The sequence below is a fragment of the Zootoca vivipara genome, chromosome 4 (genome assembly GCF_963506605.1).
Source record: "Zootoca vivipara chromosome 4, rZooViv1.1, whole genome shotgun sequence".
NCBI classification, from domain to species: Eukaryota; Metazoa; Chordata; class Lepidosauria; order Squamata; family Lacertidae; genus Zootoca; species Zootoca vivipara.
The window spans coordinates 90,013,340-90,037,685 of record NC_083279.1 but is presented as its reverse complement, the minus strand read 5'-3'; the positions used below and the strand labels follow the sequence as shown (position 1 = coordinate 90,037,685).

General features: G+C 40.9%; 1 protein-coding gene across 1 annotated transcript in view; it reads left to right on the top strand.

The window, feature by feature from the left end:
* Window positions 1–24,346, top strand: part of TMEM135 (transmembrane protein 135) — a 158,942-nt gene that overhangs the window by 43,247 nt on the left and 91,349 nt on the right. Inside the window, exon 5 of the mRNA XM_035116527.2 lies at window positions 15,319–15,384. Coding sequence (XP_034972418.1) covers window positions 15,319–15,384 — 66 coding nt within the window. The remainder of the gene's footprint in view (window positions 1–15,318; window positions 15,385–24,346) is intronic.

The window sequence follows — 24,346 nt, the reverse complement described above, 5'->3', positions numbered from 1 at the left end:
GAAAGAGAGGAAAGCCATCTGATAAAAGTGTGCCTAAAATATTTGGGAAATGGCTTCTCCTCTTGCAATACACTGTACATTAATTTATATAAGCATGTGTGTGTGTTTGTGCCTAGTTACCTCTCACTCCCGCACAGAGACTTGCGCTTGTGCATGTGTCTTTGTGTGTATGTATGAAAAGAAAGCTAACAATGAAAAGAGAACTATGTATATAAAACTATATTGATAGATGTTTTGTTTCTGCATTCTTAACTAAAACTGTAGGTTTAAATGATGTCATCCCAAACTTTTGGGATGAGAGGTTGTAAATCAAAATAAATACATAATGGAAGAGGAAATTTGTGGGTCTCTGTCACAGTGGTACTGCCTGCCTTTAATGTAGCTCTTAATCTTCTAATTACTGTAAATCTTTGAGAGAGCCTAGTTACTTTTTCATCGAAGGGTTAACTAATTTTCTTTTGAAGGGATTCAATTAGGAGCTATTACAATGGTTTATTGCTTCAGGGCAGTGAAACTTAGGAGTCCAGTTGTTGTTCAGAAATGAGGCAGCACTCTTTTTAGCTGTCAGTGTTTCAATAACTTTAAAAACCGAGCTTATTCCTTCTGTTTTTGACAGAGAGAGAGAGAGAGAGAGAGAGAGAGAGAGAGAGAGAGAGGCTTTTAACATGTGGCTTCAATTCGTGTTTTAATCAGAATGTGGAAGTAATTACTGTGACATCTGAAACTGAGGTAGCAATAAAAAAATTATCACAAACAAGACAGCAGACGCAAATTATTTTGTGTTTATTAATGGGTGGCCCTTTGGAAACTTTCCCCCTCAGCTAATTGGTTCCAGATATTTGAAAACTGAAATTGTTTTGACTGGTATTCCTGGCCATATTTAATTTGAGCTGCCTGAATGGGGATGAAGTTGTCAACCATTAATGCCTGTCTTTAAAGATTTTGCTAGTGGTAATCCTGCTAGTTGGTTCACCAGGCAGCACTTTGGCAACAAAACACTTGTACTCACTGCTCTGCAGTAATTATTTATTTATTTATTTATCCTATCCTACCCTATTTATCCTATTGCTAAGGTTTTACAGCTAATAAATGCTGCAGGGTCGCAAAGATGCCGCAATTGATTAAATGCTTGCGAAGGGGCTAAATACAGTGGTACCTCTGGTCACGAACTTAATTCGTTCCAGAGGTCCGTTCTTAACCTGAAACCGTGTTGCTATGGCCTTTGGCTAATGCGAATAAAGTTTATTATTATTAACCTGAAACCGTTCTTAACCTGAGGTACTACTTCCAGGTTAGAGGAGTCTGTAACCCGAAGTGTTTGTAACCCGAGGTGTTTGTAACCCGAGGTACCACTGTACATACACATCCAGTATGTAACCTTAAGCATTCACCCATAACAAAATAAGTAACAATGAGAGGATAACTTAAACAGATTTTTTAAAATTAAAATTTGGATTCCACCCAAATACCCAAAGGGTATTTAAACTTAATGTGATAGAATGCATTCCATTTGGGTTCCCCCCTAGACAGAGAAGGCTGGCACATCCATGCTTTGGTAATCTCCAAGTTACTTGTTTTATGGTAACTGTTTGAAGATGAAACAAAATAAAAAAATTCCTTCCAGTAGCACCTTAGAGATCAGCTAAGTTTGTCATTGGTACGAGCTTTCGTGTGCATGCACACTTCTTCAGATACACGCTTCTTCTACATACTTAGATGCATACTTCTTCTTGAAGATGGTTCTGAAACTGTACTTGGTTCATAAAATGACTGCTTACCTGCTAATTGAGACTGGTTATTAGCATCCTACACCAATTCATTTGGTTTCAGGTCTGTTTCTCAGCCCAATTCACGGTGGTATTGAACTTTTAAAGCCCTTTATAGCTTGGAGCCAGGGTACATAAAGAAGATCCTGTTTCCAAAGGTGTCTGCCTGTATTTAGATCCGACATCTCAGATGTGTGGCTGGTGGTTACCAGGGAAAGGTGGCACCCCAGTTTTGCAACACTGTCCTCATAGAGACTTACCTAGTGTCCACTCAAATGACTTTTGCTAGGCAAAGAGGTTTGTATTTTTTTAGGCTTTTAAGTTTCAATTTATATATTTAATGATAACAATTGTACTTTAATAGATTTGATATTTTCAACTTACGTTTATGTATTTTTTGTTTTAAATATGTTGCTGTGAGGTGCCCTGACAAATTCTTGAGTAGTAGGGTGTAAATCTTAATATACAGCAAGTATTTATTTATTTTTTTACGTTAAAAAAACAGGGTCAATCCTCTTAAAGGAGGAGTCTTTATGTTCAGAATATGCTGTTTTTTCCAAAATGGACATTTTTGTGTTTGAAAACACCTCCTAAATTTATTTAGGATTCAAGTACTGGTGGAAATTTATTTTTGCTCCAGAATTATTGGTAGGTGGTAGGGACATATGGATTGTTGGAGCTGTGACTTAAGACTACTATAAGACTGCATTTTGCCAGTAGAGTTTCAGCTATGTGTCCGGGTACCAAGTTGAATTTTAAGTGATTTATGGCCCAAATAAATGTCTGTCGCTGAAGGAAGCTGGTGTAGGAAACAGTGTTAGAGGGAGATGGGGGTAGTACTGAAACACCTTAAACATTTTATAAAAACAGTGATGTGATTGTTTCCCAGTATTCATCTAGGCAGGATAGAAGTTCATTTACAGTCTACTTAACAACAGCACTGTGCTAGTAAAACAACACTTACTGAGAAGTGTTGGATTGTTTCCAGCCCTGCTCTTTTTTTTTTTAGCTAGTGACAAATTAATCTGCTCCCCTTTTTGTCCCTAATCACACAAAGAATTCTGTCCTGGTGCCCTGTTTATATGGCTGTTAAAACTTGCAGTTCGGTATATCAGGATAATGCTTTGCATTGTGGTCAATTAGCACAAATGAAGCGACAGGAGTGCCAGTTTATGAAATATACATTTTTTAATTGCTGTAAAGCACACTGGGGGATTCATTCATTCCTGAATTACTAGCTCCATGGGCGCCAGCCTCAGAGACTGCAGCCTCTGGAATCTAATAAGGATTTGTCTTTGCACTGCAGTGACACCACCATTTTGTAGGGAGTAGTATAGACTTTTTGCTTTAAAGCTTTTGGCCATGCCTTTAACTTTATTTTTTGTTTGGTAGTGAGTGCAATTGCACAAAGAAGGTTTAACCATGGTTGTCTTCAAAATACTTTAAAGAAGGATTGCTCCAATATTGGGTAATTCAGAGGCAAAAAAGCATGGAGTCAGAATCCTTATTGAGATGCCATGATCATAGCTGCCAAGTTATCCCTTTTTAAAAGGGATTTTCCATTATGCTGAATAGGCTTCCTCGCGAGAAAAGAGAAAACTTGGCAGTATGCATGATTCTCAAAGTTGCTCTTCCTTGATACTGCATCTCTGGACAATTTGTGTGTGTGTTTGTGTTGAAGGTAATCAGAGCAGACTTGAAGTCCTTTCACTAAACATTACGTTTGTTGGATTCTCCTGCCTTAAGCTGTGTTTTGATGTCTTCGTTCCCCTTCTCTTTTTCATAGTTTGAATGGGAGCAAGCTCTTATCAGCCATGCTCCCCTGTCTCTCTCTTTGAGCCTGTAACAAGTAATGCTAGGGAGCTTTGAATAAAAATATATTCATTTCAGCAGGCTGATCTTGGCAGGGCCACTCTTATTGTTGCCGGACCAAAACTCTTTATTTTCCACGGATCCTTCATATCATGGCTTTTTAAATGAAAAGGGGAATTGAAAGGCCATTCCTCATTTTTGTTTCAGACTTGGTGAAACTTTATGATAACCAGAAGTTCTAAGCATAAGCAGGGCCGTCTTAAGCGCCCCTGGCGCCGTGGTGCGCCGGATCCCTCCGACGCCTCCCCGCCCCGTTTCCCAGCGCGGTGGGCGGGCGGGCGGAGCGCGGCTGCCACAAGCGCTGCTGCGCGGTGGGCGGGCAGGCACAGCGCAGTTGCCGTGGGCGCAGCTGCGCGGTGGACTGGCGGACCGGCCGGCCAGTGGGTGGGCACAGCTTGCGGCGCCCCCCTGGCGGGCCGGCGCTGTGGTGCCCTGCGCCACACAGCCTGCCCATAGGGCCGGCCCTGAGCATAAGAACGGCATACTAAGGGTTTGTGTGACTAAAAGTCTCTCCTGGCACAATCTTGCAACTTGCAAGTACTGTAATTTGTTTTGCACGTTCCTCAAAGGTTGTCCCAAAGCTTAGCCAAAAAGTTATAAGGGTGGATCAAGTTTTGCATAAGCTACCCTTACAACCTTTCTTCTGTCCTATGAAAATTGCCTTCATCAGCGGCTTGTGATGTACTTTCAGTTGCATCAAAATGTCTACTAAATTTAAAACCTTTGCAGGATGCAGACAAATATGTCACCAATATGCTGATGACATTTCCAGGTTTGTCTTTCCAGCTCAGTCACGTGACACTGAAATTGGTGTTTGGGAGCAGTGTCAGACTGGATGAGAGTCAATAAATTGAAACTCAATCCTGACAATATACAGGTGCTGCTTTTGAGCTGCCTTGTATATCACTCTGCTGGTCCACTGAGACTGTAATCTAAAAACTTTCTCTGGGTTCTCCTTCTGCGTGAAGTGTGGCTGGCAACTAGAGAGAGGGCCTTTTCTGTTGTGGCTCCTTGCTTTTGTATTGATCTTTTTAAAGAAGCCTGTCTTGGGGCCTCATTACAATTATGTAGACATTAGAAAAAAATATCTGTTTTCCCAGGCTTTAAAAAACTGCTAAATTAAGTGGGTTTTTTAAAAAATAAAAGAATAGAGCAGTTTAATTTTACTGTTTATTTGAATGGGTTATTTCCGCTTTCAGTTGCTGTTTTAATTTACTGCTTTAGTTTGTATGCTTTATATTAAAGGTAAAGGGACCCCTGACCATTAGGTCCAGTCGTGATCGATTCTGGGGTTGAAGTGCTCATCTCGCGTTATTGGCCGAGGGAGCAGGTGGCGCTGTTGTGCCAGAAGTACAACTTCCAGGTTATGTGGCCAGCATGACAAAGCTGCTTCTGGCGAACCAGAGCAGCGCACGGAAACACTGTTTACCTTCCCGCTTGGAGCAGTACCTATTTATCTACTTGCACTTTGACATGCTTTGGAACTGCTAGGTTGGCAGGAGCTGGGACCGAGCAACGGGAGCTCACCCCATTGCAGGGATTCGAACCGCTTACCTTCTGATCAGCAAGCCATAGGCTCTGTGGTTTAACCCACAGCGCCACCTGCGTCCCTTGCTTTATATTAGCTATTATTAAATTATGCTTTTGTTTTTACTGCTTGGGAGCAAAATTTATGTCAAAGGTAGAGGATATAACTTAAGTAAGAAAATAAAAAGTCAGTCTTCAAAGCCCATTATTCCTTGCCTTCCTTTACATAACCAATGCACTTTCTAGGGAAAATGCTCAATTTTTAAAATGAAAATATCACCTTTATAGTATATTCCTGAGCTTTTAACTGTTCCTATCCAATTAATTATAGGTCTTTGGTTCACTTTGACTATACTCCAAAAGTAAATATTGCACCAACTAGTTCTGTATCATATTACGTATCCTCTGTAAGAAATGATTCCGTTCTAATTAGCCATCTGTCTAGACAGGAGGCGGGGTAATGTCAAGAAATGTGAAATAAGTTAAGTCTTGTTCTGTTTCTGATTAGTTCAGAGGGATTGCATGACATATGTGTATTGGAACAAAAAAGCTTTGTCACCCAAATTAGATGCAATTGGTAATATTTATTGTTTACCAAGGGCTTGTGATAAATCACTGGCAGCCAGGACAGGATGCATTTTCTACTTTCCTAAAATATGTATAAATCATGGGACTCAATCAATATACATGAAAAACAACTAGTATAGGGATGGTGACGTCTTCCTTTTATAAATATTGCACACATAAACCTGTTTTGGCCTTTAGGGGAATGTAAAAGGTAGCGTAATTTTACCAATTGAAACTGTTATGATTATGAAATATATAAAACATAAATCTTTTGAACCTTATAGTAAGTCTGTTGTCCCACATCTGCCCACTTTACATTTTCTCAACAGGATCTGTACAATCTGTTTTCCAAATTGCCCTCATCTTGTTCGTAAACCTAATATTTCTCAATGTAGCTTTGTAAGCAAGAAGTGTTTCTGTTGCTTATGTTAATGCAAGCAGACCAGCATGTGCCCTGTCTCTGCACAGCAAGATATTCATCCCTCTAAGGCAGGTTGTGGCTGAGAAACTATTATTCATGAGCGTTAGCCCCTGGTGCTGACAAGTCACTTCAGAAACTTTCTTGTTCCTCATGTTGAAACGACAAAGTCAGCAGCACATCTGAGGCCCTTTTTGACCTGTAACATCTTGGAGACGTTCTATAAACTTCCTCTGCTTGGGAATCCTGTTGTCTGGTATATTGATCACTAGTTTCAACTCTCGAGCTATGATGGAGCACCAGAGTTGGTGCATGAGTACATGCTGTGCTCTACTGCAAAGCTGGGTTGGGGTGGCACTGTGGTCTAAACCACTGAGCCTCTTGGGCTTGCTGATCAGAAGGTTGGCGGTTCGAATCCCCACGATGGGGTGAGCTCCCATTGCTCTGTCCCAGCTCCTGCCAACCTGGCAGTTCGAAAGCACCCCCAAAAGTGCAAGTAGATAAATAGGTACCGCTCCGGCGGGAAGGTAAAGGGCATTTCTGTGCACTGCTCTGGTTTTGCCAGAAGCGGCTTAGTCATGCTGGTCACATGACCTGGAAAGCTTGTTGTTGTTGTTGTTTAGTCGTTTAGTCATGTCCAACTCTTCGTGACCCCATGGACCAGAGCACGCCAGGCACTCCTGTCTTCCACTGCCTCCCACAGTTTGGTCAAACTCATGTTCGTAGCTTCGAGAACACTGTCCAACCATGTCATCCTCTGTCGTCCCCTTCTCCTAGTGCCCTCAATCTTTCCCAACATCAGGGTCTTTTCCAGGGACTCTTCTCATGAGGTGGCCAAAGTATTGGAGCCTCAGCTTCACGATCTGTCCTTCCAGTGAGCACTCAGGGCTGATTTCCTGTCTGCGGACAAACGCTGCAACCCCAAAGTCGTTCGCGACTGGACTTAACTGTCAAGAGTCCTTTACCTTTACTGCAAAGTTACTGTATGCATAGGACATAGCTCCTTGGTTCACATTTTCCAGCTCCTGTATATTATTTATTCATTTTTACCCTGCCATTTAATTTTAAAAAATGCACAAGTATGCTTATATAAAATCAGTATCACTCTAGCTGGATCAGGAATTCCTCTATTCAGATCCCCCCCCCCCCATTTCCACTTTATTATTGTCACAACATACATTTTCCTGTAACAAAAAGTTACTTTGACTCCGTCTTCCTTCTTGATACTTTAAATAAATTATCTGTTTGACCATAACCTCAAAACCCCAAATTCTGACTGCAGCAACCATATAGAAACCAGTTCTCCTTCTGATCTAACTGATTGTTTTCACATACCGGTAGTTTAATGAAAATAATGGAAGGTGAATTTGGTTAGAGTGTTGGACTATGACTTGGGAGAGCAGGGTTGAAGTCCCCACTCGGCCATGAAGCTCACTCGGTGACCTTTGGCCACTCACCATCTCTTAGCCTAACCTGCCGCACAGGGTTGTTGTAAGGATGAAACAGATAGGAGAACCATGTACTTGAGCTCCATAGATGAAAAAGGTGGTATATAAATGTAACAAATAAGCTCCCCCCCCCTTACACCTTTAATTTCCATGACATGGGGAGAAAAGCTGTTGATAGTTCCAACACAAAGATTGCTAATTTTTGTTAATCTTCTTTATCTTTGTTCATAACTTTGAAGCAATTTTCTTACATCCATGTTTAAGGAAAAAATTGTGAGTTGGTTTCAAAAAGTTAAATCTGGGAAAAGGTTGGGTTTAAATTGCATCATTTTCTGGCAGTTTTGGCTCCCATGGCTTATTTATGTATGGAATATAGTACAATAAAATGCAAAAAGATGCTCCTGATGTTTGCCACCTGGTGCAGACCTGCATCTCACTTGTTTGGTCTGGCCTGATGGGCTGCTTATCTGTGGCAGTTTCTGCTGGATTCAGGCAAGTTGTCAAGTGTCAAGTAGCATGGCTGACTTACTGTAACTCTCTTGGAAATGCTTCAGCTGTTCTTTGGGGGTTGAATTCTAACAATAATACCATATTATATCTCTGTGAAAGATGTGCTGTTAAAACCTTTTTTTGATAGCTATGAATACTGGAACTAGAGGTTTTCATGAGTTTGCAAGTTCTTGGTTGAATCCATGCTGTGCATGATAGAAAACTGATATGAGCAAAATAATTGGCATGCTATCTTGCAAAATAATTGGCATGCTATTTAAATGTTATGAGGAAATATAATACTGCAGCCTGCTGTCACATTGTATCTGGTCTGTGATGAAGTAATATGCATTTCTAGGGGGGGAAAGCACACATTTTAATTGAATTTAATTATTAACTCCTTGGATAAATCGGGCTGTGGCCCATGAAAACTTATGCTACAATAAACATGTGCCTTTAAGGTGCTGCAAGATCATTTGTTTTAAATTCAACGGTATTTTTTGTTGGGATGACTAGAGTTAAGTGTTATTTGTTGGGTGGTCTGGCCACTATCCAGGACTTGAAACAGAAGGAGGGGCACTTTAAATCTGGTACTACTCCTATGTGTGACCCATGTTTCCAATCTCTTGGAATGTCGGGTGAGGGAGACTCCTACTCTTTGAGTAAACACTTTGGAAAAAGGATGTGACATGGAACTGGAGCATAATATACAACTGTTAGCTACATATTATAGGACTAAAATATATTGCTGTATTTCTTTGGGCATAAATTTAGTTCTTTTACATCCTGTTGATTTCACTTGGAAATGTTCCTCTTCCACCAGGCCTTTGGCTGATTAATATTCTACAGCCTTTTAAATGTGTCTGTGGGAAGGGGAGGTTATTGTTTTGCTGTTTCGTTTTATTTATTTTCTTGTTTTTACCCTGTATTTTATAACGTGAACCGCCCTGAGATCTTATGATGAACGGTGGTATATAAATCTAAAATAAATAAAATAAAATAAAATAGTGCAAGCTGGAGCAAGAAACTACGTCCCCTGGTTTAACTTTATATTCAAACCAGGAATTGTGTCTTGTTTCACTCCAAACAAACTATGATTGGGAAGTAGAGAATAAACATTGGCTTCACCTTGGTTTTTATTGTTACATTTTTTTATTGTTACATACCCTAGAATCACGTGGTTGATGAAGAGTGGGATATGAATTCAATAAATAGATAGATAATAGGTTGTGGTTTGCTTGGCTTACTTGGAGTAAAGCAAACTATGAAACTTGGTTTGTTCATAACACGTGTGTCGGGGGTTGTGGTTTGTTGTTCCTACTTGTGATAACGGAGACATGGGAACAGTGGTGTAGCTAGCCACTCAGGCGCCCAGGGTGGTGCATGTGAGCCGCCCATGGGGCGGGGCAAATTGGGGCAGGGTGCGGAGCCGCCACGGAGTCCACTGCTGCCTCCTCCTCAGCTATAGGGTGGCTGAGGGAGAGGCGGCGGGTGGACAGAAGCCCCACACTGCCATTTTGGCCAGCACAGCTTGCAGGCACCCCGAGCCACCGAGTTACTCCCAGGAGAGACGCGTGGCCCGGGTGCGCTGCAGGCCAGGCTCCCCGGGAAGTGCCCCGCCCCGCCCTGCAGTGTGGCGCCCAGTGCGCCCTAGCTACGCCTATGCATGGGAACCACCTGCTTCTTCATGCTAAACAATTAAATATGGTTTCCTGGATGTGCAAAAACAGCCATTGTCTAAATTTGATTTTTAGTCTATACAGGATTCTGGTGCATGATACATGGATTCTGCCACCGTGAGAATATGTAAAAAAATCTTGGGTTCTTACAACATACTCACCTGTTTCTTAGCATTGCAGTTGGTTGGCCACCATATCAGTGCTGTTCCCTAGAGTACAGCCATTCGTCCCTCTTATAGACCAATCAGAAACTAAATTTTTGTGCTGTTGGACATTTAGTCTCTTAAACAACAATGTGCTATTCAGTTGTGAAAGATAAGCTTTGAGTCAAATGTGCTTACATTGTTTGTCATTTTGAAGGAAATTGCCGCCTATAAAATGCATATTGTTTTGGAAAATGCTCCCATCTAGCAGCTTCAATGTGGGTATTATGAGGGCCAATTTATTGTGTTCTACGGAATGCACACTTTCTCTGATATATACAGTGGTACCTCGGTTTAAGTACACAACTGGTTCCGGAAGTCTGTACTTAACCTGAAGCATACTTACCGTAACCTGAAGCGAACTTTCCCAACCTTATATGTAGAGAAAGGGTGGGGCGGGGGTATCACTCAGAAGGGTGGTGGAAATGGGTGATTGACTGACTGATAGCTGTTGACGACTGTAAACGACTGCAAATGGTCTTGCATGAAAAAGCAAGAGGTGAGATGGCTGAAGATCGCTTTATCATGTATCTATATATATAAAAATATAAAAATTGTGAAAGTGCGGGCTCCAATTTTCTCCGTAACCGCTTGACCGATCATCCTGAAATTTTGACACAACGATCCCGGCCACTCCCCGAGCGTTGTTAGAAAAAAAAAATCCCTCAAATCTCACACCTGGGCAGGTAGAATCCTGTTTTTCCACAAAGTAAAACAGCGCCCTCAAGTGGAATTCCTCCCACAGTACACCCCCTCCCTTCCTGTGAAATATACACCACACCCACAAACCAAATAATGACATCATCAACCAAGCAACTGAAACACCAAGGCCATTATCAGACCCCTAGGCCCCTGCTATGCCGCCAGGCCCCCACTAGGCCCGGGGGGGAGAGGGGGAGTGCCCGGATCGCAGGCTGCAGCACGGCCTTTGTTTTATGTAGCCCCCTGCCAGGCTGCCAGGCCCCCACTAGTCCCGGGGGGGGGATAACCCACAGCAACGCACTTGGGGGCACGGCAAGGGGTTTTTACTTTAACATTTAGCAGGCGTTGTGTCACGTGTGAGGCTCCGGCGGCCATTTTAAGTAAGGGCAATCATTCCCCTTTTTACTTACGCCTTATACCAGGCACCCCCAAACTGCGGCCCTTCAGATATTTTGGCCTACAACTCCCATGATTCCTAGCTAGCAGGACCAGTGGTCAGGGAAGATGGGAATTGTAATCCAAAACATCTGGAGGGCCAAAGTTTGGGGATTGCAAGCCTCTGCGTCTTTTTAAAAAAACAAAACCATGCACTTTCTCTCCCCAGTTTAAGTCCTCGAATATTTTTTATGGAACTGAACAGCTTGGGTGCGTCAGAACTCGCCTTCTGTTGCTACGGGGCTGTGGGTCTTCACTATTTGACCCCCCCCCCCCCGGTCGGGATTATTAAAGTAGTTCTCTAGGTTCTCTGGGTCACCAACTCCAAAAATAGAAAATCCAAATAACAACACACACACACACACACACACACACACACACAAAAAAAAACCAAAACACACAACAACGCCCAAATCATACAATACCCACCAAAATAAATGACAACCCCAAAAATAAAATTAAACAATAATAACTTCTGCTTCTCATGTTCTTATTTCAAAATTTTTTAATCTAAATATATAAAAATGTTCACGATGCGTGCGCAGGAGCCAATGTATGGCGATACAGGGGGCAGGGGACAACACTCCCTGGGGAAAACAGAGGGAAGGGTATCCTACCGAAACACAGGGATGAGCCAGGGGGTTGGAGGGAGGAGGGGCGGGATACGTCATGGATCGGGACAGGGTGGGAGTGGGGAATCACAGGGATGACCCACAGCAACGTGTGGCAGGGCTAGCTAGTAATGAGATAAGAATTCAACGTCTCTGTTCAAACCAGGTCTCTCCAAGGTTTTAAGCTTGGTGATAAGTTGCAATTAAGCAACTTCTCTTTAGACTGGAAAGAGAAGTTGCTGAATTGCAACTTATCACCAAGCTTAAAACCATGGAGAGACCTGGTTTGAACAGAGACGTTGGATTATTATCTCATTATACATGATAAAGTGATCTTCAGCCATCTCACCTCTTGCTTTTTCATGCAAGACCATTTGCAGTCGTTTACAGTTGTCAACAGCTATCTGTCAGTCAATCAATCACCCATTTCCACCACCCTTCTGAGTGATACCCCCTCTATTTCAGTGTATCTGAAGAAGTGTGCATGCACACGAAAGCTCATACCAAAATAAAAAAACTTAGTCTTTAAGGTGCTGTTGGAAGGAATTTTTTTTTTATTTTGTTTCGACTAAAAAGAATGCAAGTGGGAGACTTTGGGGTCATTGGCAGAGTATTAAAACTCTGCTTTTGCACTGTGTGTAATGAGCAAAGTAGAGTGGGATTTTGTGGGGAGACAACCCAGGAAGAAGAAAAGAGCCTATCCAGGGAAATACCAGGGAAATAGAGCAAGCTGAAAATGGAAAGGCAGGGTGGGGGCCGGGACAGAAGCTTAGAAGAGAAGGCAGATTTAATACATGCCCTTGTTCTGCTGCTAGATGTGTTGTAGTTTGAGGTACCTCTTTAGCAAGAGAAAGAGAAAGATAATGGAAGGAGAGGGAGGGTGGGGTGGGGGAAAGTACATAAGAAAGGCCCTGTGCAGGAAGCTGATAGCTCTTTTATACCTTTGTTGGTAAGGAGAAAAGACAAAGACTCTTAAATACTGTCTTGCTGGCAATGATCAGGTGTTAAAAGTATTGCAATGGTGCCAGCCAGGAAGTATTTGTTCTAAATGTCTGAGAAAGATCTTTTGAAAATTCATCCTTATTTTGTTTTCCCAGGGGAAAAGGGATCAACATGTCTTTTTGGCTCTTGTGGCAAAAGCCTGGAGCTAATGAAACAAACTTGGTTAGAAGGAGGATAGGAGAAGGCCAAAGCATAGCTGTCAAGTTTTCCCTTTTCTCACAAGGAAGCCTATTCAGCATAAGGGAATTTCCCTTAAAAAAGGGGAGAACTTGACAGCTATGAGCCAAAGGAGTGACATTTTAGGTGATCATATCTTGACTCAACACTTCAAAGAGTCTGATGTTTTAGTTTCCTAACTAAAGGTATGGCAGAGATTTACAGTGAAGGAGAAAGCAATCAGTGCATTTAAGAGGAGAGGTGGTGTAACTCAGCTTGCTTGAACATTCACAGCCTCAGTTACAGTAATGGAGGCTCTTCCCTTGCTTCTCTAGGCCAAAACCAGAGCTTCCCTTCTCAGGTGCAGGCTACCATGGCAAAAGCTGGATTTTTTGGAATGCTTACTAACATCATGCACTCACCCACTATGGTAGTTTTTTCATAGTTCAGGGCGCTTTTTCATGAGATTCTATTCAAGCACATTGGATTGGGCCCAGAAGTGAACTGGCAAATAATACAGCTATTTTAAAACATGGGTTATATGGCAAATACATTCACTTTAACATGTGATCTAGATTCCCAGCCAGTTATCTGACTGCTACATTTTTGACCAGTGGAAGTTTCTGAGTCATCTTTAAGATTTGCGCATTGCCATAATACAATCTGGAGGTTATCAGAACATGGAAGTATGGTGGTCAAGTCATATTCTGATGTAGAATATTAAAACTGATTAGAATATTAAAACGGTTGGATTCTTTCATGGAAGCAGAGCTTAGGTGCATTGCAGCCCTAATTCTGTGCAGCAGTAGTGCACTATTAAAATCTGAAAGACACTTTGAGCATGTTGAGGTTGTGTATGAAATTTCCAAAGCATTTAAATTTCCGTGTTAATTCAACCCAAATTCCACCCCAAATTCAAAATTCTCAATTTCCTCTTTATGTTATGAGGTTTTAAACATTTTTTAAAAATTAAAATAATTTTATAAGGGTGGACTTTATTAACTCACTTAACATTTTTGCTACGGCCACGGGGTTTTTATGTTAACAGGACATCTTCTTATACTTCCCAGTCTTGCTCTTTGTATTGGCTAATTACATAACCCCTTAAATAGTCAGCTGCTGCTGCTGCTGCCCCTGTTCTTGAAGCTTTTGTGAATGCTAGGCCTTTCCCTCCAGTTTAAGTAGGAAGTCTAGTTCTAATCTTCTTATCTGCACTCAGCGCATGTGAGGGGTGATCCTATCAAGGAATCTGTGGCCCTAGATTCACAAATGATGTGAACACCTCTTTTTTCTTTTAGGAGCTTTGACTATTTTAGCTGTGTGAGTACAAGCATATTAAAAGAGATCTATTGCCAGTGGGAGAAGAAGGAAAGTTACACACACCACTGGTTTTCAATGGAAACAAAGGGAGCTTAGCAGTCTTGACAGAATGTTCTATTTGGGTGAAACATCCTTAAAATGTTGGTGGAAAGAATGGATGAAAGGAATCAATTCTGAAGAACACAAAAGGTTGCATGAGGTTCTCACCCCTTTAATCTTCAAGAGGGAGAAACAGAAGTAGGTATTGGAGCTGGTATGGACTTACGTGGGTGTAAATGAGCTAATAAATAAAAGTTTGCGAGTAGGCGGTGTCATTCATTGGAAACAAAAAGTTAAAAGTATGAGGAAATAAAAATGCTTATAAACCAGTGGAAAGTGGGAGGGACAGTTAAAAGTATTATGCATTCATGTTCACCTCACTTTGTGATTTTAGGAAAGCAATTCACCATGTATGTTGTGCATTTAAAAAGCTATCTGTGTCATGTTCCTCTCCTTACAATTAATGAAAGGGCATTCCTCTTGTAATGGGACGAGTCTTTCTAACGCCAACCATTTAGTTCATTCAGTCAGAAACACTGATAAAAACGGCAAGCAATTTGTTCAACTGTTTTTCTCTTTTCTTGTTTTATCAAAAGAGGATTATTCAGTGCCTGCATTATTTTGTGGGTGACCATTGTTGAAAAGGCTTATGTTTTCTTTATAATTAGCTTCCTCTAAAAGCTGTTGCGCTGAGCTACACAGAAGACAGATCGCTTCATTTCATGAGATATATCTGTTATTACTTTTCTGTAATAAATTAACATTTTTAAATGCTGTTTATTGGGTGTGTGTGTATGTTCATGTTTGTTTTTCCCCATCAGCATGCAGTGTCAACTTCTTTGTGTAAAAATTTCCTTCATTTAGCACTTTCACCTGGAAAGAATGCAATGTAGGTTTTACAGAAATTATTTAATAACTGCAGTCCTCTCTCTGTTGACTTAGAAGTACCGTAAGTCCCATTGATTTCAGTGGAACTTACCTCTTAAGCTAGTGTGTGTGAATATGGTTTTATTTTTGCAGATATTTGAAAAAAGGATTCCAGATTTGACTGCTTTTGGAAATAACTTTACTTTTTGGTATGCAGGCCACGGAAACTCTATTTCGCATGGGGGTGTCAAGAGGAACAATTACTCCTTTAAGACACGGAGAGGTAAGACTATGTTTGTTTTCTCCTGCCTTTTATAGTCTTAGAACTGAACTTTGTGCTATCTTGGGGGAAAATACTTAGAGTTGTGAAAGATGATGATGATGATTTAGAAATTGATCATTCTGTATGTAGATCATCATTATTTCCTGTTCGGGGCGGGGGAGATACAATTCTTATGTTGTCAAAAGAGCAGGACCTCTTCACCATACACAGGAGGGAGGGTAGGTGACAGGCTAAGGAGAACTACAATAAATCTTTAGAAGAAAATAAACCTAATGAGGCACACTCCCGTTAGTCCGGTGAGGACTGAGCATGCTCAGTTGCCATAGGACAGGGGTCGGCAAACTTTTTCAGCAGGGGGCCGGTCCACTGTCCCTCAGACCTTGTGGGGGGGGCCGGGCTATATTTTGAAAAATATATATGAATTAATTCCTATGCCCCACAAATAACCCAGAGATGCATTTTAAATAAAAGAACACATTCTACTCATGTATAAACATGCTGATTCCTGGACCGCCAGTGGGCTGGATTTAGAAGGTGATTGCGCCGCATCTGGCCCCCAGGCCTTAGTTTGGGGTCCCCTGCCATAGGATGCTGAATGTTGAGAAATAAGGATGTTGAATGTATTGAAATAAGGTGTGGATGAGTCAATAGGGACCCTCCAACTGCAACTTCACCTCCCTCCCTCCCAGATCCCACTTGTATGATGGGCAATATTTGTGACATGACCCTGTTTCATTGTTGAACTTAGTGGTGATTGTTACCAAAGACGTAAAGTAAAAGCTTCATGGTGACCACAATACAAAGTTGCAGCAGCGCCATAGTAATCATGGGGATCCCTGTTTTTGTGAAAAGGTAGGGGAATTCAAGTGGGAGAAGGGAGGTGCTCCTGATCTCTTGACCAGTATTCCATCTGCAATGGACCGAAGAGAATGCAATCCAGAGTGATTGAGAGGTTATGAGCAATTTTGATGAACGTGTGTTATGTTCAGTTTCAGCAAGATTTGTTCCTTTATATTGGATTTATTTATTTGTTCAATTTATAGCTGCACTTCACCAGTTTTATCGATCTTTGGGCATGTTGCATCACAACACAATATAAAATATTAGAATTTGAAATAACTAGAACATCAGTCAAAATACATCAACTAAAAGGGTTCTACAGACTGTGTAAGCGGGAGTAGGAATTGAGACTTTGAAAAGAAGGGTTCAACTCAGTTTTTCCTGAGTACAAATGCACATGCCCACCAGACTACCATATAACAATTCAAAGCCATTGCCCACCAAGCTTCAACCACAACTGGGCATAGTATCACCAATCAAAGATGATTTGCACCTTCAGTAAAAAAGGGTCAGTTAAAGGCTTTACCAATGAAACAGGTGAACCATCCTGCAGTCTGTTGTCCAGGGAGTTCTTCAAAAACTCTTTGTCAATTGACATATTGCAAAGCTGGAGTATATGTGTGAGTTGAAATTGAAATACTTTATTGTCACTTGTACAACTTTTATACAGTGAGATTACACGAGCACCCCCACTCAGCTCTCTTATTCTTAATTCCCCTCGTTTACTGACGCATGCGTGTCATGGCTTGCTGCTTATTGAAATGTGTATGCCTTTTAGATGGATCAGAGTTCACAAGATATATTGTATAAGTTAATGGGGAAGAGTACACCATGGAACACCATATATTTTGGCCTTTATCAGGAATACCAATATGAACATAGTCACACAAGCATATAGCGGGCTCGTGATTGCCTTTAGGTGAATGAACTGTTGTTTAAAGGGTGATGCTATGGTCTCCAGGGGGAAAAAATCAAACTTGCAACTAAAGGATTGCAAGAATATCTTCATAGATTTGTTCAGCCTGTGTATCTATCTAGAAAGAGCTTGATGCTGTACTTGTGAGGATTATCCTGTACTTTGAAAGTGGAAAGCATATATAACAGAGTTCTATAAAAGGACCAAACCTTCAGATTTGTGGCTATGAAGATAATTAATTTGTTTTGTTTGCGATCTATAGTTGCATTTTATTTTTAATTCATTTTTAGAAAATTTTAACAGATTTGATCTGTTAATGTAAACTGTGTAGAGTTTATTTTATTATGTTAAGTGGCATAAACATTTTAGAAATAAAAAGTAAAAAGAAAGCTGCAGATGCTGAGTGTTTCCGTGTTCTTACTGAAAATGCAGTTAAACCCAGAATTGGAGAGATTAATACTTGGAAGTTCCAAGTATACTTGCTTAGTTCAGAAGTGCTAATCTGGTGGTGAAATCCCCAAAAGCTAAATAGTTGGGAAGCTGAAGAAAGGCTACAGATCGGATGAGTATAGACAGAAAAGCCTGTGGTCAGATCCTTGGTGTTTGGTTTTAATAAGTACACATCACCTAGTATATATTAAAATAATGCATTATTTAAAAACAAATTTAAGATAATTTCTGTCAATGTGGTAAGCGCGGCTGGTGCTGGGGATAGGCAGAGAAAAGCAAGACTAGTCCTGAATTAATAACAGATCCTCACATTGCACTGAAGCAAACAACTTTTCTTAAATAAATAAAAAATACTGTTCAAACAAGAGAAATCACTAAGGACTCTTCAGGGTTGGCTTGTTTCCAGGTCCAGATGGATTTGCACTTTATAATGCTGGAATATTTGAGGGAAATCTTCCCCCTTATTTCCTGCTTACAGCTTTTCTGCATGCCAGGAGAGTCATCCCCATAGCCTCTCTGGCTATGAATATAGTTTACTTTTGTCAACCTTTCCACATAAGAAACCAGGTTTTTGTGCTGAAAGCTGTGTTATTTGCTGTTTACATATGGATTACAGAATTATTGACAAGGTTTTGGCATGAGATTTGGAATCCGTTGCTGCCAAGTGTCATTCATCCAAGTGAGACAGATAATTCTTGGACTGGTTTTCCTGTTCAGCAACAGTCACAGGGTTGTGAAAAATTACCTCAAGACTGGTTATGGTCATGAAGTTGACTAATCTCCAAGATGTCTAATAGTATCAGGGGAGGTAATGAAATTCAAGAATATAATTGCCTTCAGGATTGAGCACATTTTTCTCCTTGTTGCTGAAGTATTTCCATCAAGACTCGCCTTTTGGAGAATGTTTAGTGGTTCAGAGGTCACCCATTTCTCCTCTCGCTCTTAGCCATTATGTTGATGTCTGACTATTTTGTAAAGGTTTTGTCAGCCCCGAACATAACTTTAGAGCACTGGGAATTTAAAGAGCATTGAGCTGCGATTTTATTTCTAGCCATTCCTGTCTTTCTCTATACCCTCTTTTTCTGCCTTTAACAATAGTTGTCATTTGAGTTTTGAGACCATCACCAAGGGACCATGAAAGATGCAAGACGTCTGTCTTTTAAGTTCCTGCCTCTTGAAGCCTCTCAGGCCCCAAATAAATTAACTGAGATACTTGTCATTAAGGAGGCTTATTTCACAGTGTCATCCGCCTTCTGCCATATTATATCAGATATAGAAAAGCTGGATAGAATTCTGAAAATATCACTTTGGGAATAAAGATTTGCTGGACAAAGGCAACTGTGATCCTCTCCCATGTTTCCCAAAATGGTATGATTCTCAGGGAAGTTCTTGGAGGAAATTACACTGTTTGCTTGCTGCTAAGCAACACCCGTCTTATTTACAAATCCAACCCTTTGCTAGCCTGATTTCCACAGGTTTTTACTCAAAGTTTTGAGGTTGTTGGGTTTTTTTATTTTATAAAAAGGCATCCTGGGCAATTTTGTGCTGTAATTCTCAAATTAAACTTGCAATAATGTGAACGTATTTGCCATAAACACTGTGTGTGTGGAGTATATTTGTTTGTTATATGGGTATGTATTTGTATGTGTTTATATTGTAAACTGCCCTGTGATCCTCAGATGAAGATGAAGGGTAGTACGGTACATAAATTCAATCAATAATAATAATAATAATAATAATAATATGATGATGATGATGATGATGAATGGGTGTTTCTGTCTCAGGGGTTAAACAGTAAGGACCATGTCAGCAAATTTCCTGTTTATTGGCTGCAAAAGGGCACTGGGAAGCTGGAGGTATAAGATAATATCCATATGCCAGCAGAAGAACAGTCAGGCTGCAGATGGCAAGTGATATATGGTTGCTGAGTTAAGGAGCAGTGTGTTTTCCCTAAACATTGTGAAGCCGGCCTTTAGATTCTTCCCAGCATCTCTCTTTTCTCTTAGGGCAAGCTGCCAACTTGATTTCTATGACCGTCTTACACACCTTTCTCTGCTAGCCTGCAGGGGTGAAAATGCATCTCAAAATGCTCCTGTTTTCAGCAATAGATTGAGAAGGATCTGGCTCGCATCCAGGTTCCTACTGAATGCTGAATTTCAAGGATCTCTTACTGCCCATCTATATTCTAATGAACACACAAATAGCTTTGAGATTTCTACACAGATCATGTTTCTTGGGCAGCCAAACAACTGGGATATGGCCAGGGTTGAAGCAATATCTCGGCAGCTGCCTGGCAAGTGTTGTGAATGAGCTTCTGCCAAGTCCCTAGAGCAGGTACTTGATGGTGTGGAGTTTTTTCTTTTTGTGGGGGGGGGGGAGGAGGCTATAAAATGGTCTCTGATAGGATTAGCTCATCTAGTTCCCAGCTTTTCATAATTACAGATGGAGAACATTTCACCTTTTGTGAGTCCCGAGGTCTCGCAAGCCTCTTCCCTCCCAGCAGAAATAAGTGAACTGGGCTGTGGTGTGTTTATTTGATCTTCTTTCTGGGGATGGATCTGGTCTTCAGGAAGGGAATCATATCCAAATAAATGCAGGCACAGCTTGTTCCAGTTGCTACTTTGTGGTGAGGGCAGGGATGTATTGGACTGGGCCTGTTCTGAGCTTTATCCCCAGAGTGTAACAAGCGATAAGAGGTCTTATAAAGGTAAAGGGACCCCTGACCATTAGGTCCAGTCGTGACCGACTCTGGGGTTGTGCGCTCATCTCGCATTATTGGCCGAGGGAGCCGGCGTACAGCTTCCAGGTCATGTGGCCAGCATGACAAAGCCGCTTCTGGCAAACCAGAGCAGCACATGGAAACGCCGTTTACCTTCCCGCTGTAGCGGTTCCTATTTATCTACTTGCATTTTGATGTGCTTTCGAACTGCTAGGTTGGCAGGAGCTGGGACCAAGTAACGGGAGCTCACCCCGTCACAGGGATTCGAACCGCCGACCTTCTGATCAGCAAGCCCTAGGCTCAGTGGTTTAACCACAGCGCCACCTGGGTCCCCTAAGAGGTCTTATATCTATAGACTATTCTGGAACTGATAGCATCTGCGTGGTCAAGCAGATGATCTACTTCCACTGGTTGAAGCAGCTGATCGGACCAGAATGAAACACACAGTAAGGTTTGGGATGTTTCAGGAAAAGGCCTTTTGTGATAAAACATGCTCTTCCGCAGAGACATATTTGGAATAAGCTCCACAATTGTGTCACGTTTGGCTTCCTTGAATTAAGTTGCTGTGCCCAGCAACTTCCGCTCATCAAAAATAATGAGAATTTAAAGGGTCCGTGTCATCAACTTCAGAAGTTGCTAATTTGTCTGAACTTCTGTCCAAGTCAGGATCTATTAATTCTACTTGAAGGAGCCCCAAGAGAAACATTTAGCATTAAAGTAGGGAGAGGTCATAGATTTAGGATGCTGCTTAGCCCCTAGCTCCACTTCTCTGGAGGAGGGATGGGGATGAGTCACCAAATTTAAAAGTCCCAGGGCAAATCATTATATTGGGACTGCACAGTGTGTCGTTTGTAGATATGTTAGCAAGAGAAACGTTTGTAGATATGTTAGCAAATGTCATGAGAGAGGTATGAATATGACAGCTGAGTGGCAAATGAAGGGGTGGAAATAATAATAGTGTGCACATAATTAGGGTATGTGACTGCAAAAGGAGTGATCTATTTACGTGTATGGAGGGAGGGAGAGAGGGAGGAGAATGGCTCTAGTGGTGTGCTTGTGAAAGGGGTGAAGGAAGGGTTATACAGTGGTCCCTCCCGTTGCGGATGGGATCCGTTCTGGAGCTCCAGTTGGATCCTGAGGTTTCTGCAACCAGATGGACCGCTTCTGCGCATGCGTGTGGTGTGGTAGAGCGCTTCTGCACCATGTGCACGTGGTGAAACCCGGAAAAATACTTCCGGGTTTGCTGCGTACGTATCCGGAAGGATACGTAACCGGAAGTGAACGTAAGTAGTGGTACTATTGTATATGTGTTTATGGAAGAGAGCAAAGAATGAAACCACTTCATAACTGAAATTCTATTTAAAACATAGCAGTTGGAGACAAGACCTTAACCCTCACAATTTAATCAGAACCACAAGTTTCCTAATTCCCTATTTCTAAGCATGCTAGTTCGTTTTGAAGCGAGCACGGGGAGGATGGGTTTAAAGATATTAAACAGGCCCTTTCCAAGTCTAACCAGTTTATTACGGCATAAGCTTCTGTGCTTTCAAGCCCACTCAAGTCAGATGCATGAAATGAAATCCAAGTCGGCAAGTCTATAAAGGAGAAACTTGTACTGTGGAAGTTGCATGGTCATGAGATGCAAACATTGAAGAGATTGATTGGAGTTTAAATATATGTCACGTAGACACAGCTTTAACCTTTTATGGTAGGGAGGATAATTGCTGAGATACTACTAGTAGTGGGACTGGGAATAATTTGCAAGGATCAATAATAGAAACTGTAGCTATCCTGGCATTGGTAAACCAGGTACATCACATCTGTAGAATGGTAAAAAATCCTTTGTCTTAATGCCGCTACTTGTTTTTTTTAATATATAAAAAATAAAGAAATAAATCAAAATACGTGTGTTAATTGCCTTACCCATGCCAGGACACCTGTGTTTCTTGTGAATATTCGGTTGGAAGCCGCCCAGAGTGGCTGGGGAAACCCAGCCAGATGGGTGGGGTATAAATATTAAATTGTTATTATTATTATATTGTATAATGGTTCTCTGTCTGACTGTAGGTGTCAATGCAATCATCTTAGTAATACAGTCATCACTAGGTTGCTACTGTAAAAGGTTAAAAGTGTTATTAAAAGGTTTTAAAAGTTTATTTATTTAAGTTCTCATTATCACTTACAGTAACCATTAGTGTTCAATGCCCACCATAAAATTTTCACATTTGTATATCTACAAACCAAGATTTCACTTAATGCTTACAGTATGGAAAACTGGACTTGAATCCCCAAATGCTGATGCCAGTTTATTAGGTTTTAAGGCACGATTGGTTTTCTCTGCAAAAGTCTTATCATTGCTACCCCATGGAAACATTTAATTAGGTAAAACTTTGTGGAAATTGCCAACTGCACCCCTCAAAAGCACAACACATATGTCATACAGAACATAATCACATGAAACTCAATGGGTGACCAAGTAAATCACAATTTTTCAACCTAGCTTACTTCAAAAGGTTGCTTTGAGGATAAACACTTGTCTGAGCTCCTTGGACTGATTGGTTGCATGCAAATTTAGTAAATAACTTTTTATTTTATTATCTGAAAAAAACACTAATTTTAATACCAGGATTTATCTACTATCGGTATACATTTTGGAAAGTTGTTTGACTATTTGGTTTGCATTTGGGCACCTTTTAAAATATTGTAACCAAAGTTTGCACAATGGTTCCTGAGATCAAGGAGCAGTTAGTTTTTTGTCTATGTGATACAACTGGACACTGTTTTGAATGAAGATTGTGGACTAACCTTTTTAAAAATGTGCTGGTTTTAACCACCACTTTTTAAAAAATGGGTGGTGGTGGTGTAGAATTCCCAGACAGTACCAGGCATGAGAGGCTGATAGAAAAGAGGAATTTTAAAAACACAGTCCAAACAAGGGTAATTCTGAAATGCACCTTTTAAAACAAGGCATTTCTTCTTTAAGAAAGGAATTTATTCTTGAAACTGCTGAATAATTGTGCTTTTTTATTTTTAACTCTTGACTTAGCAGCATAATGATTTGTCTGTTTGATAAGATGTATAGTGCATGAAAGAGATCTTCAGTTCACAAACTGCTTCCTGCAGTTTATAGACTGAAAAAGCAGTGAAAGTTACTCTTAAAGCTGATTCTGATTTAATTAATATTGTTTTCGGCATGTTTTGCCTTTTTTTCATGTATAGTTTCAGCTTGAGGGCATGCCAGGCCCCAGTCACAGGCATATTACGGAGCAAAATAGTGATGTGATCCTAGACATCTGATCTCCTCACCCCTCTCCTTCGTATCACAAAGATGTCATTATTATAGTGGGTTCAAAAGTTCCGTTCTCACGGATTGTTCAGTCATCTCTGGTTTCCCTCCTTGTTGTCTGAATGCTTTGCTGCTATCATGTTAATTTGTGGAGAAGATAACAAACTTCCATTCTACATGTATTCTTTTCCCTTTGTACATACAAACACACACTTGTTAAAATTTGAGCATTCTGTATTAGCAACCCTAGTTTTATGGTGTAGAGAAATTCCAGATTTTTAGAAACAGGTGAGTTTAAGAATATGGTCCCAGGAGCTGAAACATCTCACACTTGTTTGTCTCAAATGTGATGTTTGCGAAAAGCTGAGCACAGTAAAGGTTTCCAGGAATGTTCAGTCAGAGTGTGAGAAAATAATGCTTTTCTAGAATTCTGTAACCCTGTAACCCTGTTAACATGTATGCTTGAAGAATGTTAACTCTTGGCAAAATGAAGATTAAGGGCAAGTTAATACTGTGGAATTTTCCCTCCAATTACATCATAGGAGCCTATGACAATGCCAGCTATTTGAAATTGGTTGGACGCCACGCAATTCTTTCTGTGCCTAGCAGAATGCATGCAGCTCCAGAATATGTAGGATTTTGTCATTTTTGCCCAGTGAATCCTGTGTTTCCTCAAATCATTTCTATCAATATTTGACTAAGACTAAAAGTGTGAATATGTCTTTTTTCCTAGGAGAGAGGGATTCCATTA